The 24,220-nt window shown below is 38.8% G+C and overlaps 1 protein-coding gene across 1 annotated transcript in view; it reads left to right on the top strand.

Moving 5' to 3' along the window:
* Positions 1–236: 236 nt before the first annotated feature.
* gpc4 (glypican 4) overlaps positions 237–24,220 on the top strand; it is a 70,512-nt gene continuing 46,528 nt past the window's right edge. The window contains exon 1 of the mRNA XM_028815764.2: positions 237–899. Within this exon, the coding sequence (XP_028671597.2) occupies positions 740–899 (160 nt within the window). The 5' untranslated portion in view covers positions 237–739. The remainder of the gene's footprint in view (positions 900–24,220) is intronic.

Below are 24,220 nucleotides of genomic sequence, written 5' to 3'. Positions count from 1 at the left end.
CAGATGTATTGACCACCACTGACCTACTGTCTGTCACCTCCAAAAAGGAGCTCACTCTTCGTGAGCCTTCCTGTTTGTTTATAATGGTGAGACGTTTACCCCTGAAGTGGCCTGTGCTGAAGGTCCCTCTGAAAGGCAGCTCCAGTGATTTCTTGGCGAGTGTGTGTCTGTGTCGCTATGCACAGGCGTGTGCGCCGCAGCCCTGTCTTCAAAGCCCTCCCACATACTCCAGTCCGGGGAGGCGCCACGCCGTGCGAGGCCCCGTTCCTCACTGATTTCCAGGCCGGGTGTTGCGGAAGGCTGAGCCTTTGTCCCAGAGTCGAGTCGAGTCAAGTCGCGAGCGTGATTTCACTGGGCTTGCTTGTCTGAAGCCCCACTCACAGTCCCGGGATCTCGGCGTCAATTTGGACGCTCCACCAGCACACAAGTTTGAGTTCTTCTGTCTGTTCTTCATATTTTTTAACTTCATCTGGGCAAGTGCACGTCTTTTACTTGTTTTAGTAACTTTCAGTCAACTTAAAGAAAGATTCGCCTCCCGGCTTGAATTCTGTCTGTGTGAGAGCCAAGACGGAGCGTTCGCAGTCGGATTGTACCAAGGAAGGACATCGAGCCGAGTGGAGAAGTCACGGCGGAGTCTCCGTCTGGGTAATGCGGACACCTCGGCTGGAGGGCAGGCACGCGAGGAAGCAGCTCCCCCCCGCATCTCGCCCCACGCGCCTCTAGAGAGCTCACCGACGGGATGGCCGCGTCCGACGCGCTGCCCCTGCTTTGCACTTTAGCCCTGACCGTGGCGGCGTTGGTGGGCGCAGAACTGAAGTCCAGGACCTGCTCGGAAGTCCGACTCGCCTACAGCTCCAAGGGCTTTAATCTGAACGACGTGCCACACCAAGGAGTCAGCGGTAAGGCCGGCGCCTCTCGCCCCTACACACTCGCGCATTCCCCGGGCTCCTGGTATGCGCCGTGGCCCAGGGTTGGGTAGCGCCCTGACAAAAGTTCACTTTTCCACTTGGGCGCCTGACAGCTTTCCAGGCATAAACTTTTCACTGTTACAGTTAAGTACCGGTAACTTATTAACGCGAGAAGGAGCGGTGGGCATCACGTAGGAAGTGGAAGGGGGGTTCTGTCTGTGATTCAGGACATACACGTTTCTCGGACAGGAAATGTGCCTGTTAGTCCTTCACAAATGTAAATGCATTTAATGGAAAGTCCGATAGGAGTAAGCGAATTGTGCAGGAAGCGTATAAAGGAATCTCCCGTCCCTGGACGTGTGCCTAGAGGAGGCAAAGCGACGCACTATTGGAATTGTCCGGCTGAAGAGCGCGAGTCTAAAAGATAAAGAGTGTGAAGGAAATCTTTGAATACACCGAGGTTTTGACCGCAGAAAGAAGTAGCTCACATTAGGCAAATCAACAGGTCGCATCGCGTATCGAAATAAAACACAATTAGTACACGTGAGGGCATTTAAACGAGCTTGAAGTACACCACTTGCTTGAAATCATTCTACGATTGAGGATTTGTCATTCCAGTGTTGAGACCACCTCTGTCTCGCAGAAAAAGTCGCTTCTTACAGTTTTGCTCTGTCCATCTGTGTTCAGGATTACAAACCGTGCGGTGGTCTGACATCCACTTCAGTGTTGGTTTAGATCTGCATGATTTTCAGCTCCTTATGACTCCTTTCCAGTTTATTGGTTTTAAAAAGGACTGATTTGTTAAATATAGTCATTTTTAAAGTAAGTTGCGCTGGTTTAAGTTGTGGATTTACTCGGTGCGAGAACGCAGAATGGGTCGGCGCCAATTTGAGTTATAGCGGCTTTCAAAGTTAAAAGCGAAACAATAAACAATACTTTGAAGAAATTGCTTAGCTGTTTTTTGTTGTTTCCGATTCCCTGTAAAGATATATCAGAATTATTTACATGGATACAGTATATTGTTTGTACTTTACAACCAGATCTTGAGACATGCTAAATGACATTTTCCAGGTCACGCTTTGAATCGGAGATCAACGGAGGAATCTTCTACTTTACAGATAAATCTGTTAGTCTCGTCATCCCCCAGCGCTTGGACCCCGAGTCTGGTTAATGGCCGGGGTGCCCCCATCAGTGGACCTCCGTGAACTCCCGTATTTGTTTTGCTGGTGTCCTCTCACAGATCAAATGCAGGTGTGCGGTGGAGCGACGCGCGGTTTGTGCTTTGCACGAATTGGTACACTGGTAGATTCCCGTTGCTCCGGTAAGACATCGGGAAAACACGAACTTAAATGTACGAAGTGGCTGAGTGTAGCGTGGCTAAAGCTGTTACTGTTTTTTTGGCCCTTGGTCTCTACCTGGGTCATACTTTATGAATTGGTAACCAATTACCAGTCCACAAGAATGCAGTGAAAAAAAACTACACATAACACACGTCGTACTATACCTTATGCCTACTGTACATTGCCCATTCTTGCTGGAGCTTTCCATTTAACGCGTGTTAGTCAAAGCGCTCATTCAGTGTGCGGAGTGACGCGCGCGCCACTGTGAGAACAGAACAGAAGTCGCGCGCGCGTCCGACCCGCCATCCAACCGGCCTTCGCTTCTGTTTTTTTTGGCAGACAGTTGCATCTCTCCTCTGCAATAACTGTGTTAACACAACAAACTGCCCATGCAGACCTACTTTTGAATGTTGGCATTGTTTCGTCGCGTTGAAAAGTTTAGACAGAATTTATGAAATACATCAGAAATCATGGAAAATCCAGGTTTTGGTTTGAAAAAGTATACCCCATTTTCAGATCCCTTTTTTCCAGTACATGTGGGGGTGAGGAAAAACAAACCCAAGGTGCAAAGCCAAACAAATCACATAGAACCTTACACAGACAATTTGGAGTTGCTAATAAATGCACCAAGTGCTTCATTCTTTGGGATAAGGCTGGTAACTGAGCAGAATCCAGGTCTCTGATCTGCATAGTATTTTTATTTCTTTTCCAGAAAACCTAAAGGTTGTTTTATAGTTTGTATGATTTTCAGCTTGGTGTGATATAATTCATAGCATTTGAATTCAAAAACCTTTCATTAGCCTTTTTTCTTTGTGGTTCTGCTTATTAAACTCTATTGAAGTAAGTAGTTGACCTATGCATACCGACTGTGGGCTGGCAGCCCCCACTGTTTTGCTTCAGCAAGGCTGGATTACCTGCCTGGGGGTAGGAGCTTTTTATGCATCATTTCACAGTCTGCACACTCACTTTCAAAATTTCAGGAGAGGGAAGAGGGGTGGTCAGTGCTCCTAAGTGGATAAATAAGGAAATTCTGATCATGCTGCAGCATTGCTGTTCATGCCTCTCCAAGAGATTTGAACCTTTATGTCTGTCTCTCTCCCCAACTCTCCCCAATCATGGCAGTGTAAATATAATCAGTTGTACACAGATACTGGCTCCCTGCTCGGCCTCCTTTGTTTTTATTAAGTTGCTAGTCCCTCATTGTGGGGTCTCCAAATATTTACTGTCCCTCCTGATGTCAGGCACGTGTGTGCATGTCAGCCCTTGAACTTGTGTGCAGATGCTTGACATTTGTAGTTACTGTTTGCTCATGTTTGGAGGACCCAAAAAGAAAATGAAAAATCTGCAAGTTCAGGGAAAGAACACTGAGCAGTCAGAGACTGTCTTGTATTTTGTGAACGTTAAAAGTAATCTGAATAAAGGTGCAGGGCCATCTTCCATTTGAATGCCTGCCTCTGTAGCACCTCATTTTAAATATAATTGCTCTTAATGGGTAGGATGATCAGCCTGCAGTGAAAAGTGAGTTTTCTAGCTATATGATAATCACTGCAATTGGTCGTTTGGATGGGCCTCTCAAAGGCAGACAAAGGAAAGCAGTCTTCGAAAGTGAATTGCTTTACAGGATTGCCCCTGGCACTGAGATGAATTGGGTTCAGGGCACCCTCCAGGAAGCAATTGGCCTGGTTCAAGCAGCCACTTGCTAGACTGAGCCTTTTAGTGAATGTTACCATGTCTTTGGAAAGCTGGTAGTAGCTAGTGTTCATTTTGACCAAATAAGACTGTACATCAATCAATGGTACTTCGCTATAGTCATTGAGAGGTCCTTAAGAATTGCTGTTTTTGATGCAGTTTTACACCTAAATATGGGGAGCATAACCAGTTTTTCCACAAATGGTGAACTATAGTAATTTACGTCTGATTATGTAAGATCTGCCATTGTTTTGGTGGCCAGCAAAATGTTCTAACACTCTTTAGTGTAATGCGAGGGTTGGGACAAGTTTTTCTCTTAATTTCTTTTCATTGCATGTCCAGCTCCTACTGTTGCCTTAACGATTATCTCCAGAGCAAACCTTTTTTGCCACACTGCAACTAGTCTGATAAGCACAAGGGCATAGCTTCAAAACCTTAAAGTAATTTACTAAATTCCTGATAAAAGGCAAACATATCATATGCAGTTTATTACGTCCAGTACGTAAGAGCAAGTACGGTGCTGACTTCATATGGTTTTAGGATTAAATTGTAACAAATTTACCACATAAAAGCATGTTTACGGCAAAAGGAGAAATGTAACAAAGGGGTGAGAAGACTGGACAAAAAAGTACCACAGAAAACAGAAGGGTGATGAGATAGGAAGGAAAGAATGAAGAAATGAGCTGTCTGTCCAGGTGATTTTAAAAGGATATCCCTGCAGTTTGGGGTGGCGTCCATAATGACATCTCAAGTAATCAACCATTGTGCAATGGGAGAAAATGTCACTGCTGAAGCCATTCTCCTTCTGCTATTTTGCTTTCGAGTAAACTGTTTATCTATTGTGTGATTTTGGCTTCCTAAAGTAGAAATGTCTCACATTCTTGCCCCCACCCCCTCTTTTTTTCCAGGCAGTGGCTTTATTCCCCTGTCTGAATGACCCAGTGCTCTGCATTCTCCCCTGAACAATAGTAGAGACCCTCTTGAGCTGCATTCCTGGGCGGACCACCAAGAACCATACTCGGGGAGTTCTTTCCCGCTCCATGTGCAACAATAACCTTGAGCCATGACAGAATGTTTCAGCAATGTGTTCGTGGAATGAGCATTCACCGGGAGGCCAGAATGCAGAAGTGCATGCAAAAACAAGCATTGCAACACTGTTGCCTTATTAATATGTCGTTTATTTTTGGTTGGCCCAGAAGAGAACACATATGGCTTTGGGACTTCTTCATTTAGTGCTAAAAGCGTAGTTTAGTAGCTAGTCATTGGTTACTTTGTGAAAGTCCTCCATAAAACTAACCAAAACAACTGTTGTGCTGTTACATTTGTATGTAGTGTAGCCTTGCTTTTGCCTTGAATAATTTGAACTTGGTTTTCCTTGATTCTAAGTAAGCTAAAAATGTAATTACATTTTCAGTTCTAGAGGATGAAAATGTTACAAAAACACAGTTCTTTATAAAACATGCGTTTGTTTTAAACGCTTAGCACTGTCTATTATTGTATTTATGGATGGAATAAAACTGTTTGGTTACAACCTAGAATCAGCTGTTTCGGAAAAGATAAGGAAACTTAGTGTCTTCAGTCATGTGTAAGGAAGACAATGTTGGAGACACAACTGAGCTGCTCAGAGGAATTGGCAAAGTAAATCCAGCAGTGTACTTTCAGTCAGGTTTTGAACAAGGGATCAGGCATTTTAGGGAGTAGCCACTCTGCCTTCATATAAGAAATAAGTTGATGAGCTGAATGGGATTACTAACCCAGTAAAGATTTCTGGGACAAGATCTTCATGAAATAATAAACACCACACAAACTAACAGTCACCTAGCTGCCCAACAACTTCCAAAGCTCTGCTTCATTCATTATGCCACCATATTAATACAGCTACCCAGTCTCCTGCCTTTACAACAGGCTGTTTTGTGCAGGAGCCTGATTGTGATTATGTAAATCAAGGGTAGCTTTCTGTTTCTCTTTGAATTTTTTCCCTCATACTTACCCTGAATACACAGTGTAATCTGGGAAGGCAGACTCTAAATATGCTCTTCGGTTTAGTATACCTGTTGGATATACGTTGTTTTAGATACAAAGAACTGAAATCAGTAAATAGTAATTGCCTTTTAAAATGTTTTCTTCTTCTGCCTACATTAATTAGTTTACACCAGGCAAGAATACATACTTTTTTTAAAGAAGAGGAAAAACCTAATTGAGGGAAACATTTTCTAGCTAGATATTTTGTTAGACGTTAACTGGAGAGAGCTAAGTTCCCTTTGTCAAGGAGTTGCAATTGGTCTCCACAAACGGAGAGTATTAAGTAAGCAGGGTTTCTGGAGAACACAGACATGTTTTGTTTGTTAGTGCCGTTTAGGTTTATAGACAAAAACCTAATGAAGCCATCTTTTCCTGTGGAAGGTCTTTGCAGTGTCTGTAAAAATGAAAGTGACTAGCTCTCATTTGATCTGCATTATAACTTTTTCAATTTGCCACTGTCTTAGTCCTGTGGTGCATGCAGCCAGATGCCTCAAGTACAGGCCCCATACATCAGTGTGTTCTCTTGGGAGCCTTCTGAGTAACCAGTTTTCACGTGACTGTGGATTGGTGAGCAGCATTGTCAGCAGCCAAAGCCAGAGGGGCTTGAACGTGAGCCCAGTTTGGTCTCTGAAGCGATGTGCACACCGCCCGGCCGTCTTACTTTGCTCCATGCCAGAGTGTCGGATTACTCCATGACCTAAACTACAGATCTTACTTTGAAGCATTGTATTTTCAACAATATGAGAGCAATCTGATTGATGGGAGCTTTTCCTTCAGCCGGTGCATTTATCAGGGTATCCTGAGACTCGGTTGATTCAACTGTCAAGTCTCTGTTCCCACGCTGTTAAGGCTTACCAGGCAGAATACGTCACACACAGGAGATGGCATTAACATTTACTTATCAGAGTGGTGTTAATCTAGTAAAATATGTAGATGGTCTACTTTTTCGCCTGGTTGGTTTCAAGCACGTTAGGATGCCCCTTTGAAACACTGTGACTTACTGTATATGGGACTGATAAATCATATGATAAGCCACATGTCTATAAGTGTTGACTGGTCACAAGAAGATGAGACTTAAGATCCTTTAACCTTTTGAGGGAGAATTTTGGTACAGGAAAGCAGTGTGTAACACAGATGTTCAGGCTTTTGACCATTGGGCAGTTTGTAGAGTTGTTAATAGAACATTTGCCTGTGCAGTAGTGAAAATGGTTTGTTTGCGTGGTAATTTACATTTTCACATGACATTGGGAAATCATTGTAGTGCAAATTACGAAGGGAGAGGATTAAAAAAAAAAAAAAAAAACTAACCTACTATTCTTGAGGAAATACTCGTCCAGATTTTGAGTTACTGAAAGGTAAATGGCATTCATTTTGGGTTTATGCAGGGGATGACAAATTGTGAACGCAGAAGGAAGTCTCCTGGGACAGTAGCTTTGTAAATCTGGTAGTCCAGGTACACTGTCTAGTAGCCTAGCTTTATATATGGAGTGGAGGATTACCTAAAGCATTTTACAGCAATATTTATTTGTAAAGTTTTGTTGTACCTGAATGATTAATAACATGTCAACTGTGGTAGAAGAGTGCTAAAGATGAGATTTAGGACTGAAAAAGCATGTTCACACTCTGCAGTGTTTGGGCTAATGGTGAGGAGCATTTTCAAAAACTTCAGTTTACCAGTTAGGAGCCCAGAGTACGTATTGGTTAACGGTGAGCATCACATTTTGTTAAGATTCCTCTTGTGTGCTTTCTGTGATTGCAGAAGGCAAGATCTGTTTGTAATGAAGTACTGTCGTCTGATTTCAATAATGTCCATTTATTAAGGACAAACGCTTGAAAATTTGTGACTGAAGCATTGGAGGAATGTTCAAGCCATTGCATGTAATCAACAAACTACTGAATATTTTAGGTCATTTTTTCAGCAGTAGCAACTCATGAAATGTCTCAGCAATGCATCAGCATTTGTTAGAATTTGCAGGCTGACAAGTACAGTAAACAGTTATTGTGCTTTCTCTCCTTTTTAATCCTAATATTAGTTTTGCCTAAAAAAAAAAAAAAAAAAGGATGCTTTTATCTGTTTTCTGGATGCTCTCTGCATAGTGTATGGTACAATTTCCGATTTGGTTCTCCCCTTCTTTCAGTCATGGCTACTTTGCGAAATATCCTCCGTATTTAATCTGGTAAAAATGTTTTTCCAGTGTGGAGGCATTTAAAATTATTACTTGTATGAAAAATAAACCAAACACTTTAAACATGCTTCAAACTGAGGCATGGGTTTATTGCTAGACACACACAAATGGCCTACGTCCTGCTGCTGCTCGTTGCATTTAACAGGATGCTTCTATAGGTTCACACACATGTCATCATTTATCACTTATCAAGTGTAATTTCTGTTAAAGAACAAATTGTTCTTAAAAACTAATAGGAAAGCTAATTTTGAAACATGCTTCATAGACAGCTTTTTCTAGTACAAACCACAGAAAGAGACTTAAGATTACTTCTGCATTATTTGTCATAAGTCAGTGTATAAGCTATGGTAGTAGATGCAAATGAACAAGCATGGGCTAAAAGCAGTTATAAACTAATACAGGTATAGGCTTTAATAAAATATAAGTCAAGACTGCTGCATGATTAGAAAAAAATGTAACCGTCTGCACTCATCCTCCAAGCTTTTAACACCCCAGAACTTCATCTACACCAGTATTTAATAATTCTGACCAAAAAAAAAGTAGTGGAATGGCTTGCCTTGTCGTCCTCCTCTTTTTTTCTAATGAATCCATGGCAAAGTATGCACTAATTATGACCTTATTAATACTGCTGTAAACCGTGAAAGGGTACAATTAACTTTTGCCATTCTTGCCCTCATTGCCCCAGTTGCTTTACAATTATCATCATTGGTTCTCTCTCTCTTGCTTTATAGACTTGTTGACTAGACTTCACACCGTATTGCTCACTAGTGGGTGTGTGCATGTCAGATGCACTATGAGCAGCTGCCCTTAAAAGTGATCCCCAAGTTAAGGTTGTAAATGAAGATTTGAGTCTTTTGTTTTTATCAAATTGTTTGTGATTAGGAAAATATTGCATGAACCAAAGATCCAAAACATTTAGTAGTCTGCTGAGCTTTGTGAGTCTGTAGTGTGGCTGTCCGGAATCAAAAACTGGTTGTCCTGGGCATTCAGACTCCCAATTTGTCCACTTCTGATATAGGTCTACTTCACTTGGCCCAAGAATGTTGTTTAAGAGTTGTATTTATTATCCTGATGCACATTTAGGTTTATTTGGTTACTTAGTTACTAATACTTGAATCCATCCTTTCCTCTTTTTTAAAACAAAACTGAGTTAATGGCTATGTCGAGCGAGGGCCATTTCTAGCAGCATCAGAAGCAAGGCTAGAACCAACTTTGGGTGGAGCAGCAGTCCAGTGCATAGCACACTTGCCAACATACCCACCTTCTCTCATAGCAGCCCAATTTATTCACCAGTCAACATAATATACTGTACATGTGTCTGAGTGGTGTGCAGAAACCCAGAATAACTGGAGAAAAATGTAAGAAACACCAAGCGAACATTCCAATTTGTTTTATTAGCACAGTCAATGGCAAATGTCAGACTAGATAATTAACATGCAGACCACACTAACAGTCATGATCCTTTTAAGGTAAGTTGTGGAGGCCTGCTTTTTTCTTATTACACCAGTGCAATTTTTTCACACTTTTTTTTTAATGTGTGAAAATATGAAAATGGCTGATATCCGTGGACCATTATGGGCTGAAGTAAGTTAAAACTTTTTTTTAGAGGGGGGGATCAGTTGATTTAATGGCACACTATAGTAGTGATGCTGTACCAGAGGCATGTATGTCCTCAAAACTAGTTTAAAAGCTATATATGGGTGAAGTGCTAAACTCATTGTTGTAGAACATGAGAGTGTGGTAATTCCCTGTCCATGCATGTCTGCCACTACAACATGCAACTCAATCATTTAAGAAGAAATTGACTTTGGTAAGAGCATACTTTGTGTACCACTCAACTCCATATGAGTTATGAATTACAATGTGTGGTTAACCTATGTATTAGTTGTAGTTACATTGTGCAAAGCCGCTGGTTGTGTGAGCCATTAAGACTCGTCGGTGTAATATTAGTTGAGATTGTGGTCACAGAATTTGAGTTTTCATGTCTTTAGATGTAGATTATAGAACACCTCTGATCATAAATAATTTTTTCACCATTTTCTGTTCATAGCTGTATTAACAGTAACTGATTTTATGTTTAACCCTGTGGGTAGAAATAGATTTGTGATATGTTAGCAAAGTTACCGAGTCATTTACAGTACCTTTGCAGCAGAGAATTAACCAAGTAATTTTAATTATGCCCACTTTACTGGTATTTTCTTTATAAGTGAACTCAATCTAGTACTGTACACTCTCTGATTGGTTCCAGAGACTGTAATGCCATATTTCTGCTAACAGCAGGTGCAGTTACCAAACGATTGGCCTAGCCTCAGGTGTTTCTTCGATTATGAGCAGAAATACTAAAGGATGCATTAGTTCCATTGTGTCAGTATTAAATGTAAGTGATGGTGATGTGCTTGCTTGCTCACTGGGAGGCAGAGAGGGTAGTACTGTTGTGGTAGTTAACATTTTTATAATACTTTTTATCGTCTTTTTTTTTTTTCTTTTTCTTAACAATATTTTATTCTGTAGTAATGCCTGTTTTTACTTGGCGTCTTTGCTTGCCAATATACTTTCCTTGTCAAAGAATGAAGTTTCATTGAGCAAAAGTGAATGTTTAAAATTGACCTTCTAAACAGCTTCATCTGGTCTAATCATCTTCATGAAGACATAATCTAAGGCTAATTAGTGATCACAGCATCCCCATGGTCTACTTAAACATGTTCACATTGTTTCTCATTCCCTGTGTGGAATAGAAATGAAGAGAAATTTCACAGAAAAGCGATTGTGGAAGAAAAAATGGGAACCAGGTTTAATTTGGCTTACATTACATGTTTTGCGCACTGGTCAGATCGTTAATATTTATATATTCTTGAGGTTCTGTAAAGTTTTCATTTCTCACTGTGGACAAATAATCAATCCATCTATCTAGTATATTTGTCTGACATACAACATCAGCACGCAGTGCAGTGCTTATTAATGTTTTTTAATTAGACAACTTAACTCAAGGTTACAGACATTGAGACTTTTTTGGTAAAAGCCCATGTGATATTACAGTGTTTCTCCAAAAACAAATCTAACCATATTTTTACACGCTCTTTGTTTTTGTGTTTCAACTTTGATTTCTAGGGATAGTATTTGTTACTTAATTAAAAAATAACACTTCTGTCTTCATATCTACTATTTTAGCAAGCCACTTGACAGTTCACTATTTGACTACAAGCATAAATATTTATCTAAAATAAAATAAACTGCTCACTTTAAAATTTTGTAATTATTGACTAAGTGTTGTCACAGGAGTCGCTGAGTATGTGGTACAGTGCTTTAGTAAAATAAGTAGTGAACCGTATAATTTTGTTTTATTACTAGCCATAGAACTTTGAACTGTGATGTATTCTTGTTGAAATGGTAGATGTCCATTCTGATCATTTTTTTAACACTGGCTACCCATACTGTGCCCATGCACCAGAATTGGTTTTCATATTATGTAAATGTTTATATCAAGCTCTCATAACACAGACTAGCGTGGTTTCATACAGTATATTGGTCTTTCTTGGGTAATTCGATGTGTTGCATATTGATTGGATACAAGATGATAATTTCATTGTACTTTGTTCATGTGACACTACTATTACTATATGTTTGATTCCCTGTATTGTAACGAACGAGCTATGAAAGTAGATGGTGGTATGTTGCAATATGAAGTATTAGTACAGAAGAACAAAATGCTGGACAGCAAGCCCTAGATGCACAAACATCATGGCAGTATGCCTTATATAAGTATGCAACATGGCTATGTGAATTTGTGTCATAAAAATGACCCTATGAGGGACTCTTTCAGGTAGTTTTAATTATAATCGAGCGAAGTAATTATCCAGCATATACGTATCCCGCCTTTGCATAACTTTTTTTGTCCATCTCTGATTACATTTCCTGACTGGGTTTAAAGCCTTGCATGTTTACTTGTATGCCTTTGTGATACTGGTTAAACTAATCACTTGTGCCATCATGCCTTCATTTTTTAATAAATGACATCTCATCACTGATTGCAGATATAGTGGTCTTATTGATTTAATTATTTATTTTTCTGGTTGTGAGTAACTAAAACCTCACTCATTTTTTTTTTTTTTTAGTGTTAAAGAAGTATTTCAATGTAACTTATAGACTACTGATTTAATATTTTACAGTGGTCCACTCTCCTTATAGTCACTGGAATGTAGCCTGATGGGCTAAGGATTGGAGTTTTAACCATAAATTTGCCAGCTGAGTTTCTGTGTATGAGCCACTGTGCAACCTTAAGTAATACACTTACTCTCCCTGTACTTCAGTTGTAAAATATCTTTGAACAATTGTATAAAAGTACCTTGCAAAGCCTTATGAAGGTTTTCACTATCAAAGCTTGTTCTTTTAAAGGAAGCTACTTTTTTGCAGATGATTGGGGCCTGCCTTTTTTCAGTTGTCCAACTTCTAAAGTGCATATTGCGCTTACTTGGTTTCAGTTGAATTTTTTTAATGGTATTATGATGGTAAGATCAGTTAGGGATCCATTAAAAGTAGTATTTTGCAATGTAGTAGGTGAAGTTCTGGGGTGTTAAAACCTTGGAGGTTGAGTGCTGATGGTTAAATTGTTTTTCTAACCATGCAGCAGTCTTGACTTATATTTTATTAAAGCCCATACCTGTATTAGTTCATAACTGCTTTAAAAAAAGTTACCAAATTTTTTTCAGATTGATGTACTGTTACTTCACCGTAAACTGCAACATTTGGTGGGCTAATCTACTTTGTTCCATAAGGTTTGAGTCCTTTTCCACTCACTGGGGGAAAAAATTGGATAACTCTGAGCAGGTAGGCCCCTTTCTTTGTTTACCATTGCAAATTCCTTACTAAAGAGAAGGCGTGTGAAGCAGTAATGAAAATGAAATTGGCATGTCAATGAAGTAGGAATGGTGGTGATTAATTTCATGTGAGAACAGAAATTTCTCAACTTGCACAAAGGAAAGGACTGTTCTTTAACTTGAAATTTCCAGACGCAAGTTTGACTTGTCCTCGTTTTCTTTTTCCACTGCTACCTTCTCTCACACACCGCTCCGTCCCCAAACAAATACTATACAGCAAGCTGTTTCATGTTTTAATTAAAAAAAAAAAAAATCAGAGTGTTTGATGTTTACAAATTCTTTCCCTAAAGAGCCCCAGGATTTGTCTCCAGGGAGGGAAGTTTTGGCACCCGGACATTTTATTTAGATTAAATGTAAAACAAAATGAGCTCTGTTATGAGATCTCCCTTTAAAACACTGTACGTAAACTACATGAAATGCATTGTTCTATGGTAATAAGCGGCTTGCAGTTTTGTATTATGAGGCAGTAATTTAATCCTCGTGTTTTAAGTTACTGCTCAGTTTTGTTCGGACCCCTGCTATTCTCCTGCCCAGGTAACATTTCACATTCACGTTGTGCTTCTTTATGGTAGCCACGGCTCAGTCAGTCACACAATATTTTCTCTTTGGGGCAGGTTTTTTATTTTTTAAATTAATAGGCCATACAGACGTGATGTTCTATTAACATCCTCTTACTTGTGAAGTAATTACATTCAAACGAGTACTTGGACTAAGGGCATCTTGGCAACTCAAACTAACATTGCTTGGACAAGGGTTTCACTTAACTCCTTGGGAAGTCTGCGATGGGTTTAAGGATTCTGACCATTACTGCAAACAATGCAAAAGTTAAAACTAGACCATACTGTATTGCTCACTGCTCATACACCAGCCTATTTTTTAAGCATTTTTTTCCCTTGCATCTTTATATCTTTACTCACAAATAGCAGTGAGAAGCATTTCCAAAGGATTGTCTTTTCATTCTGTTTTCAACAGGACATACAGTATAAAATACAATTGTCTCCATTGTTTTTAGCAGCTAACAGCAGCTAACACGTCTGTTTACTTTGAAGTAAGTGTGTGAATGTATAATTAAAAGTATATGAATTCTGTTATTTTGTCTAATGAGATTGATTGACGCCAATGAAGGAGCATAACTGTGATGTACTGGCAGACCTCAGAGAAGATGCTTTCACAGATATAAAGACTGCTTATGCAATAACACACAATTTTGCAATAAAACTCTGTTTTATCAGTCTTGCTAATTTCACTACTGACCTTGTTTGTGTGCTTATGTGTGTTTGCACCTACCACCATGAAAATTCAGTTCCCCTTTACGTATACCAGATGTCTCACTCTATGCTTCATTTTAACATGGTTGAGGTTTTGCTATTGCTAAATAGTTGAATATGTTATGTGCTAGTACAAACGTCTTGGGTGCTATTCCAATTTTATGTGTGAAGGTAAACTCTTGTGTATGAGTATGACAAGACAGTCAAGTATTTATAAAGTAATCTCTCAAACTACTTAGCAGATATGCCCTTCCCTCTTCTTCGTGAGATGTTTAATTTGTCTTTTTTTTTTTTTTTTCAACTGTCAGTTTTATTTTTGTTTGCGAATGTTCACCTGCTTTGAAATTTTCAGAGTCACCAAATTGTCAAGTAGAAACAGCCAAAGTGAAGTAAAAACCTACCCAAAACTTGCAATATCCTTCAACCCTGTTTTTGCAAGCTGTTATGAGGTTGGTGCTCCCCTTCACAATATTTGTATGGAAAGAGGCGCTATTTCAGTGGTAATTGTGAAGTGGAGGTGAGAACAAGGAAAGTATTATTCTAAACTCAAGACGTGCTTTTTCCCACCAAGTGTTTTGCTATGTGTATTAAACATTTATATCTTATAAAGAAAAAACTAACAAATCATCTAAGGATTTTCTAAACTAGTTAAGAAGATAGCTGTCTGCCAAGTCAAATTTTTTCCCCTCTTAAAAGGTTCAAAAATATCTCCAGTGGGTATTGAACCAGTCCATATGGCAACATTTGTAGTGACAAGTCTTATTATAAGCTAATAGTCTGGGGAGAACCCATTATCCATCTTCAGTGTTTGGGAATTTATATCTGTCAGTGTGTACTGGCTTGAATCTGTCGGCATTGCTCTTACCACGTAGGATGCGTCATTCTCTTTTCTTATTCATTTCTTCCTCACTTCAAACGCCGCTTCCAACTTTCTACATGCTTTCATGTCAACTACCTGTGCTGTCTTGCCTGACTCTCCACAAAGTGTCATTGAGGATCTTTGACTAGAGTTGAGAGCGGTTCACACTACATGCACCAACGTGCTTTCTTTGCTAAAGAGATTCTTGGCCTTTTTTTTCCCCCGCCTTCTTTCTGCTATAGAATGGCAAAATTTATCCCTAAATCTGTCATTATTCTTGGAGGCATAGCAATTTTACAAAGAATCTGTTCCCTTCTGAGAGCTTGTTCATTCCTTTAAAAGAAACAAAGCAGCAGATTGTTTGGCTGTATATTTAACGTTCACTTTTTTGTGTATGTGTGTTTAGGAATGTATCTACATGCTATTGCTGATTTTCCTAATCTTTGAGAGCTGTGAAAAGGTAGGATTAGCAGAGTTGAAACTGTAGGGATGAACTTCAACAGGAAGTGCAGTGATCAGTCAAGGGAAGCATTCCCTGCATGGCTGGTGTGGTGATCTTTGCATTCTGCAAGTCCCCTTACCAAGATCTCTAGTGCTTGGAGGGCTTCTTTGGTAGAGTCAGAAGTGATGGATGCCAATAAGGCTGTTGCACTCTAGGTGTTTAGCAAGCAGGTAACTGAATTTCCACATTTAAAGTCATTAAATGTATTCCATACCTTGTGAAAAATACTCTGCATTGCATGCTTGACAATTCTGTGCCACTGAAAGGCCTCGATAGCTATAAAACTATATTCTAATTCAAACTCAACGTGTCACTAGCTTATAAAATCAAGTAGGCAAATATGCACTTATTGTCAGAATTTTCTTTTCCCTTGAAATGTATGACGAATTTGTTTAAAATCCATATAAGCCTCTTCATCAATCCAGTTTATTTTCATGGGAGGTGCTATTTTTCTGGTCACTTCATGGTTCTCAATTCTGGAAAAGCACCCACAAAAAAGAAAAAAAAAAAAAGGAATTTGAGTAAAAGTTTTGCCAGTGGATGCTGGTGATATCGGTACACTAAAGCAGAGTTTAGTTCAAAATGTACATTTGCTAGCTGAACCCCTTGCATTTTGGAGTGGGATTGCCTTCAGTGAGTTCTGCGTTGTGTGGGAAAAAAGCTAGCTCAGCATGCCTCAGATGCAGCCTTCTGCTCTCGAGTTTTTCTTGGCCGTCTTATTTTGCACAATGCATGTCTGCTGCCAGTGTAAATAGCCATTACATTCCTGTTACTGGGCCGTCACCTTATTACCTATTGTCTTAATTATAATAATTGTGTTGGAGCAATAATGGTTGTCCAAGACTCGCAGTAATCTGGTTGTGGGTTTGGTGGAAACAGAAACATCACATGTGAAGTGCCAGATAGGATTCCTCTGCACCCAATGTGGTAAAGCATGGCTTGAAATCTGCAACTGCTTTTATAAGCTGAGGCTGTAGTGATCATGGCAACCTCCCTAAGCTTTGAGTTTAGTAAGTTACAATACAACATCCTTTTCAAATCTTTGAATGGCTGGATGGTGCAGCTTGACAACTTGTTTTTGATTATTGCCATTATAGCAAAGCGCTGAAACTTGTTGTAAGACTTCTTTTTAGTATAATTTGTGAAGGCCCATTGGCAGCAGAAATCATTTGCTTTATGTCTTAAAAATATAATGCATTTAAATATAGCCAAGATAACTTCTCATTTTTAACCTTTTTCTGGTATTTAGAGATTTGTGCAATTTGCTGTATTCAATAATGAGAGCTGTAGCACCTTCCTTCAGTGCTATGTGCCAGAAACAACTTGATCATCACTGTTGTAAGTACTTGCTCCTGAATAATCCTGAAAATGACATCACACATCTTCATCATTCTAAACCTAGTACCCATAATGCTCTTATTTAATTAGCTTTTTGATTTATCCTGTCTTGGATGGCTTGGTGATACAGTGTTTAACAGTGATACCCCTCACAATTATAAGAGCCTTCATTTCAATCATGGCCTAGTTTCTCCATGAATGGACTTTGTACCTTCTCCCCATTTCTGCAGGTACATCCTGGTTTATTTTCAGTATTCCAAAGATGTGCATGATAGGTCTGCTGGCAAATTTAGGTTATCTATATACAGTAGGAATGAGTGTGGAGGTGTGTATGAGTGTGCCCTAAGACACACTGGCAGGACAGGTTCAGATTCTCCATGACTATCATTTGGAATACACAGGTTCATGCAATGGATGCATGGCCTCTCTTTCACCATTTATATCATGCTGTGTAGTACTGTATAGGGTGGTCCAAATCTAATTATGCAATTATGAAATTTTCATTCCGCTGTAACTTAAGTTTATTACATAGAGAATTCACAAAAAAATCTTTTTGTTGCTGATAGATGGCAGCACCTGCCCTGCATTTGTTTATTACAAGATATTTCGAACAATTCTTTTGTCTTGCATTGTTTTCCTGCATTGCATTAAAAGTTGCATAATTAGATCTGGACCACCCTATAGTATAATTCCTTATTTTAACTACCATGATAGTTAAGAAGAAGCAATGATGAGCTGAGCATATCCATATGTGGTCAGTGTAAACTATCCTGCTTGTGAAAAAGTCTATCATTGACCAGAACAAGACATATGGTTGAGGTAGTTTATTTTATACATTACCTTTTATGTTGTATCTTTTTGTAACTCATTGTATCATATCGTATACAATACATGCATATGCAGACAACCCAGTTACTTTATTCAGTTTGGTGTTCCAAAGAACTGGTCACAACAGAATTAACATAATGTGGTGTCACAGGACATGTGTGCATGTACTCGCACTCTGCCTGTCAGTCAAACTAACTACAAATCTTTGGACTGATGTAGGAAACTAGAGTGTTTAAAGAAAAAAAAAACACATAGAGGAGAGAACATGCTGGCTGCACAAAGGTGACACCCCACTTAGGAGATCGACTGGAGTTCCACTTCTCTAAGAGGAGGTACAGAATAAAAATATCGCTTTATATCAGTCAGGCTAGCATTAGCATTGCAATTAACGTTTTGCCACTATTTCATATACTCACACTTCTGGCCTCTGTAGCACAGTAAGCTGGACTGACTTCCCGATTGTCTTTATGTGCTGATAATAGAAACCTTTCATTACAGTTGCACCTAGTGGTAATCTACTATAATACGATTCTTAGATTTTTCTAAAATATTTCAGGCAATATTTCCTAGGTTGCTTTAGTGTGGCTTCTTCATTTAGTCCTGCTTAATGTTGGGCCTAACCCAATAGCATGGAGCAAGTTGGTTTCAGAGCAGACTGGTAGTTACCTAGTATTGTGTTCTTTTCTGCTGAGTGGCTTAAACACTTGACAGCTTTGATTAGATGTTAGTAAGAAAGCCGCGTTTCTCCTCCACCCTTTTTCTGCACTGACCGCAGACTTTGGAACTAGCTAAGATATAACAAGGGTTATAAAAGGAGATACTTGTAGTGTTCACTAGTCTCTGAGGACTGGGTGGGGAAGAGAGACTGATGATCCAAGATTGGCTGGGATTGTGATTAATAGAAAGAAAAAGGCAAAGCGATTAACATCACCAGGACATCATAGCGAGCGACTGCAGAGTTTGAATCCTTGACTACTGAGACAACGCCTCATTTAAGCTCAATTAGTGTCTTGCGTACAGATTTGTGTGGTAATTAAAACTGGTGGAGCCGAGTGTGCCAAGTGTGAGACAATGCATTTTATATTGATCAAAGCCATGTTCATGTGCTCTGTTGATTTAGTTGTCTTCAAAGCTTGTGAGTCTGCATTTCAGTTTTTCTTTTTTTCATTTTGTACTGCACACTTCATTCTGTCCCAAATCAGTCATCTGATTTTTGAGAAATCGAGTGTCCATTTTGATAGAACCTACTCACGTAAAATTTCAATAATTAGGGAATGTCTGTGTATGTAAAATAAATTAAAATAATCTGCCTCCTGCTTATCTTCTCCTTTTTTAACCCATTTATTTAGTTTTGCCTGCAAATTCCTTATACCACCAATACACTTTGAGTTATGTGATGAAACAAAATTACCAAACACTATGTTTTATTGCTGTTTTCATTTTCTTTGCTCACTTTAGAGTTAATGTTGGCCTTTCACATCCCAAAGAGGTTTGTTTTGTTTTAATTTATAATTCTAAATTGGCCTTGAGTGAATGTGAACATGACCATAAGGGGATGTACAATATACAAGTTAGCCCAGTGATGGGCTGGTGACCAGTCTGACTGATTCCTGGAATAGGTGGGTTTAAGTATGTTTGTGATATGTTTTTTAATCATCCTAAATTCCTACGTTAACAGTAAATGTTGGATTCTGTGAAGATCAGTAGCTTTTAAAATGGAATTTTTACTCTGACACATTAGTTTTTGTTTTCAGAATTTATAGTGAAAATACCCTAAGTTCAGAATCTAAATGGATATCATCACCAGTTAAATCCTGGATTTTGAGTTCAGCATTTTTCAGTTTTTAAAAAGTAATTGTGAGTGATGGCTGCAGGGCACAGTCAAACCAATAAAAACTATAAACTGTGAATAACTTGAAATAAAATGGCTTTCAACCAGCAGTGGAACTCTATTACTGGCAAATGGGTGAAAGCTTGGATAACTTAATCTGCTAGGGAGGGAAATTACATGCCATTAAGAATATATAGAGAATTAGGTGTTGTTGCACATACTCTTTCTGGATATGGTGACAATTTTACTGTATATCATCATTGCTAACTTCCCTTCTATTTCCTATCAAGGCAAAATACAAACTCCTGTAATTTCTTCTAAATCTGGATTTCCCTCTGTACCACCTTGTCATAAATGCCAGCTTCAGCCCTTCTGTTTCTTGAATGTTACTGTTGTTTAGTGTCTTCCTTAATGATTTTGTGAGAGATTGTACTTACTGGCTCTGGGTTCTGTAACATCCAAAGATTTGTAACAGCAGTCAGTGTGGTTAAGACTTTGGACTTCAAACCCTGAGACTGTGGGTTCAGATCCCACTTCTGACATTACGTTAACATGAGCAAGTCACTTCCCCTCCCTGTGCTCCAGTTGGAAAAACTGAGATGTAACCAAATGAATCTCAAACTTTGTAAATCACCTTGGATAAAGGCGCGAGCCAAATAATAAGTAACTGCTGCCAAATGAATCAGGCATATAAATGCCGGGTTGAAATATGAAAGTATTGTTACTAGGTCATAACTTAAGGATCTGCTGTGAGTAAAATGCTAATATTACACAAACACATCCAACCAAAAGAGAATTAATGTTGTTAAAATATTCCATTTATACAAAGGCAAAAAATGGCTGATGCCTTTATGTGGAACTTACTTCCTATTTAAAGAAAGGTTCAGCCAGTAAGCCCCATTCCATTCTCTTATTCATGCATAAATTCTCCAATAGTGTTCTCCAGGCTGTAAATCGATGATGTTGCAACCTTCTCCTTTATCATTTTCTTGTCAACCCACCCTTATTTCAGTACTTCCCACATACCCTTTGAATATTCTGTTAGTGCTGCACACTTGTTTCCCTAGTAAACAGACTAACTGTAAACCTCAAGACACTTGTTTCTGAGATCTTCCAAGATGTTTAACTTCTAACTTGGAGAACGGCAGCATTTGTGTGTTTTCCCCCAGTGCTTCTCTCTCATTTTAAGATGAGAAGTAAGAGCTTAGTACTGTAGAAATTCAACAGCAGAAGGAGAGATCTGTACATATGCCTTGTCCAAGGTGCAGTCAGTGCACCTCTGCAGATAAAGAGACATAAAACCCAGATTGCAACCTTTTGAACATTGTTCCTCTAGCACCATGCTCGATGAAAAACATGTTTCCGCCAAAAGAAAAAGTACTGCTCTGGGGCAGCAAGCGGGCACTTCCTCCTCATTAGTCTGCTGCCTTGGGAAATCACTTTCTCAAGCAGTTTCCTGGAGCGCTTCAACAGGAATCATAAAAAGAAAATATTAGACTTGTTTGGCAGTACAGGAGTGTGGAGACATCTACCAGTGTAGCTGGATGTTCCTGCTCTAAAACAACTTGTTGTATCTGTTATTTGTTTTTTCTCTTTTTTTTTTTTGTTAATTTAAAGCAAACGCTCTGACCTTATTTTGCTAATAATCCCGTATTTTTTTTATCAAACATGAAAACTGGCATGGATATTTTAAAATTCTAAATGAAATATGAGTAAAGGAAAAGACTAAAGAATACTTATTTGAAGACTAACACTACATAAACCTGTTTTTCCTGGGTGTTATGGTCCATTGTTATGTTTATGTCCTTTTTTGGTTAGTAAAACTCTAACTGCCATATGTCTTAACTAAAACTTGAATTTTGCCATTAGGATGTTTCGGAAGACTTACAATGTTTGCATTAATGTTTTGTAAAATGATCCTTACAAGAAAATGTTAATTCTGAGGTCCTTGGGCTCCATTGTTTTCAGTTTCACATAATAGAAAACTTTGATATACCTCAATGATTTTTGATGAGATATCCCCCCTAGTGAAAATAATCTTTAGGGCTATAGGCTAGATTTTTTTTCAGGTTTTTGCCAAACCGAGATCAGAGTAATTTGGGAAATATTGAATATCAGATGACAGAAAATATCTGCATTTTTGTACCCACTGTAAATAATCGTTTTTTTTTTTTTTTTTAAATCTTGTTTGTCTTCCTAGTTTCATATTTTTTTAGCGTTTTGAGAGAGCAGAATGTGCAAAAAGGGCAATGCATTAATGTTCTATGTGTTTTTAACTTTAGTTTTACATTTTGGACTGATGGAGTTACTTGGACAATTCTTGAGAATTTGTTAAGCTATTTGAAGATAGGAAGTTTGGTATCACGAAAATAAGTGATCTATATGATGGACATCAACAGTACTTAGAAATAAAGAGTTTACATAACCTTTTTTATTAGTAGTAACTAAAGCTTTGTTAAATGTCACTGACAAATGATGACTTACAGACAAATGGTGCCGTATTATAACACTTTTATGTGTATGTAATGTATTTTTCCTTTGTTAGGGAACAGTCCATCTTTATTTGATCTTGGTTACTGTGTTTACAACTGTTCACGTGCTGAAATCCTGGTGGAGCTGAAGATGCTGTGTAAAATTTAGGTTGTTATATTCTTAAAATATTTTCACTTCTGATATTTGATGAAAATGGGTTTTGTAGCAGATTGAGGGATCAAGTTACCCTTGATATTCTGGTGTATAGTTTATTTTACGGTAACCATACCCTACATGTACAGTACAGTTGGGCACTGTACATTTAGAGCACTTCCAGGCTGAGGTATTTGTTTATGGTCAGGTGTAAGACCTTCACATTTGAAGGTCATTATCTTAGCTGCTAGAGTGTAAAATTGCTCAAAGAACAGAGAGCATTTAAACTGACATTACATTTCATTCCTGCACAATATGAGAGCCCCTACTTAGTCCATCTAGGGATGCTTTTTAGGCAGTCTGCAAGTGTTCTTCATTCTTAATTTGTTATGGTTTTCCCATCTGTGGGTTATGTAAAGTGTCTGTGTTTTCTGTCTTCATCCCCTGCTCCTTTATGTTGTCCAGCGAAAGCTGACTGCTGAAGTCATTTTTATAGATGTGCATTACCCCCCAAACATCATCCTCAAGATTTTGAATTTTCAATTCAAGATGGATTTAGACCGATCTGTTTGGGTCATTGTATGTGCTGAGAAGTGGGAAATACCATCAATCCCAGACTGTTGATGTTTTTTGTCTTTATTTTTAACTTTGGTGTTTGCGGGGTGCTCACAAATGAAGCTGGCGCATGTGAGGCATATGGAGCTGAGGAATCTGCCCTTGTCATTATAAACGGAATGAGAGCACAGCTGCACAGAGGAGGTTTGTTTGATATCTTAAAGATTTTGGGTGGTTGTGTTTTGTTGCTGTAGTAACAAAGCCAAGCTGGCAGGCTCATCAGGGCCAGGGCTGCTGAGAATTCAGGATATACTTGATCGCTGCTGCTGCAGTGCTACTTGTGAATGGCACTTCTCCTCTTGTGCAGGTGTAGATGGGTACAAGTGGCAAAACTAAATGGCAAAGATTAGCTTTGTGTGATACTTGAACAGAGCTATAGCATCTGTTATGGAGATTTCAGCCAAACTCAACATTGCTGCCAAAGTGTCATATCCAAGTGGCAAGATCAGAACTTGTAGAATGGTCCTTGTTGTCGTCTTGTTAGATCTGAAGACCTTCTTGACCATCTTGTAAGTGTGGGCAAAGATTATTTATTTATTTTTACTTGTCCTTTTAAAATTCCTTTGGACCTTTTACAATTGCATTGTTCCTATACTGTTCTACCCATAAGGTCTGTCAGTTTGCATAAGAAGCCTACACAAAGTTCTAAATTACCAGTGTCTGTGCTCTGCAAAAGCTGTTATAGCCTGTTATATGACATGTTTTTACCTGATGTGACGAGGTATAAGCTGCTCTGAGGAGTGCATGTTTGGTAAAACTATGTGTTAGTTCAGGTTCTTTCTTGTGTAGTCTGAGCTGCTCTCCAACCACACTGAAGCACTTCTACCATTGAATACAGTAGGCTACATGGAACTTTAATAAATGGAGGACTATGAATTTATTTCCATTAGATTACAAATAGATATTTGAGAGAACTGTTCAACAATTGAGGGCAGTGACTATGAGGTTAAAAGCAGCAAGTGCTTCTTTACACAGTGAACATAAATCAAATGGTTAAATCGACGAGCCTGATGATTTAAAAAAAAAAAAAAAAAAAAAAAGATTGAGATATCAAGATAGCTGCATTACACAAAGAGTCTTGATAGATTAATTGGGGGGTCTTATGTTAGTTAGAAATCTCAGGCACATCCCTTATATATTAGTAATTATAATGAATGTGGCCGTTAGCTGAATGCCATGATGTAACATCAAAGCTTTATGGTTAGGACATGGGACATTAATTCTTGTATTTATTCAATGGCAAGGTACAGCAGCATCTAGAAGTTCAAACCTTTGGTGCAATAATCAGGAAAATGATGTTGCTGGGGGCCAAAGCGAACTGGCACCTGCCATTGA

The sequence above is a fragment of the Erpetoichthys calabaricus genome, chromosome 12 (genome assembly GCF_900747795.2).
Source record: "Erpetoichthys calabaricus chromosome 12, fErpCal1.3, whole genome shotgun sequence".
NCBI lineage: Eukaryota > Metazoa > Chordata > Cladistia > Polypteriformes > Polypteridae > Erpetoichthys > Erpetoichthys calabaricus.
Note: the sequence above shows the minus strand (reverse complement) of the source record. Positions and strands in the feature narration are given on the sequence as shown.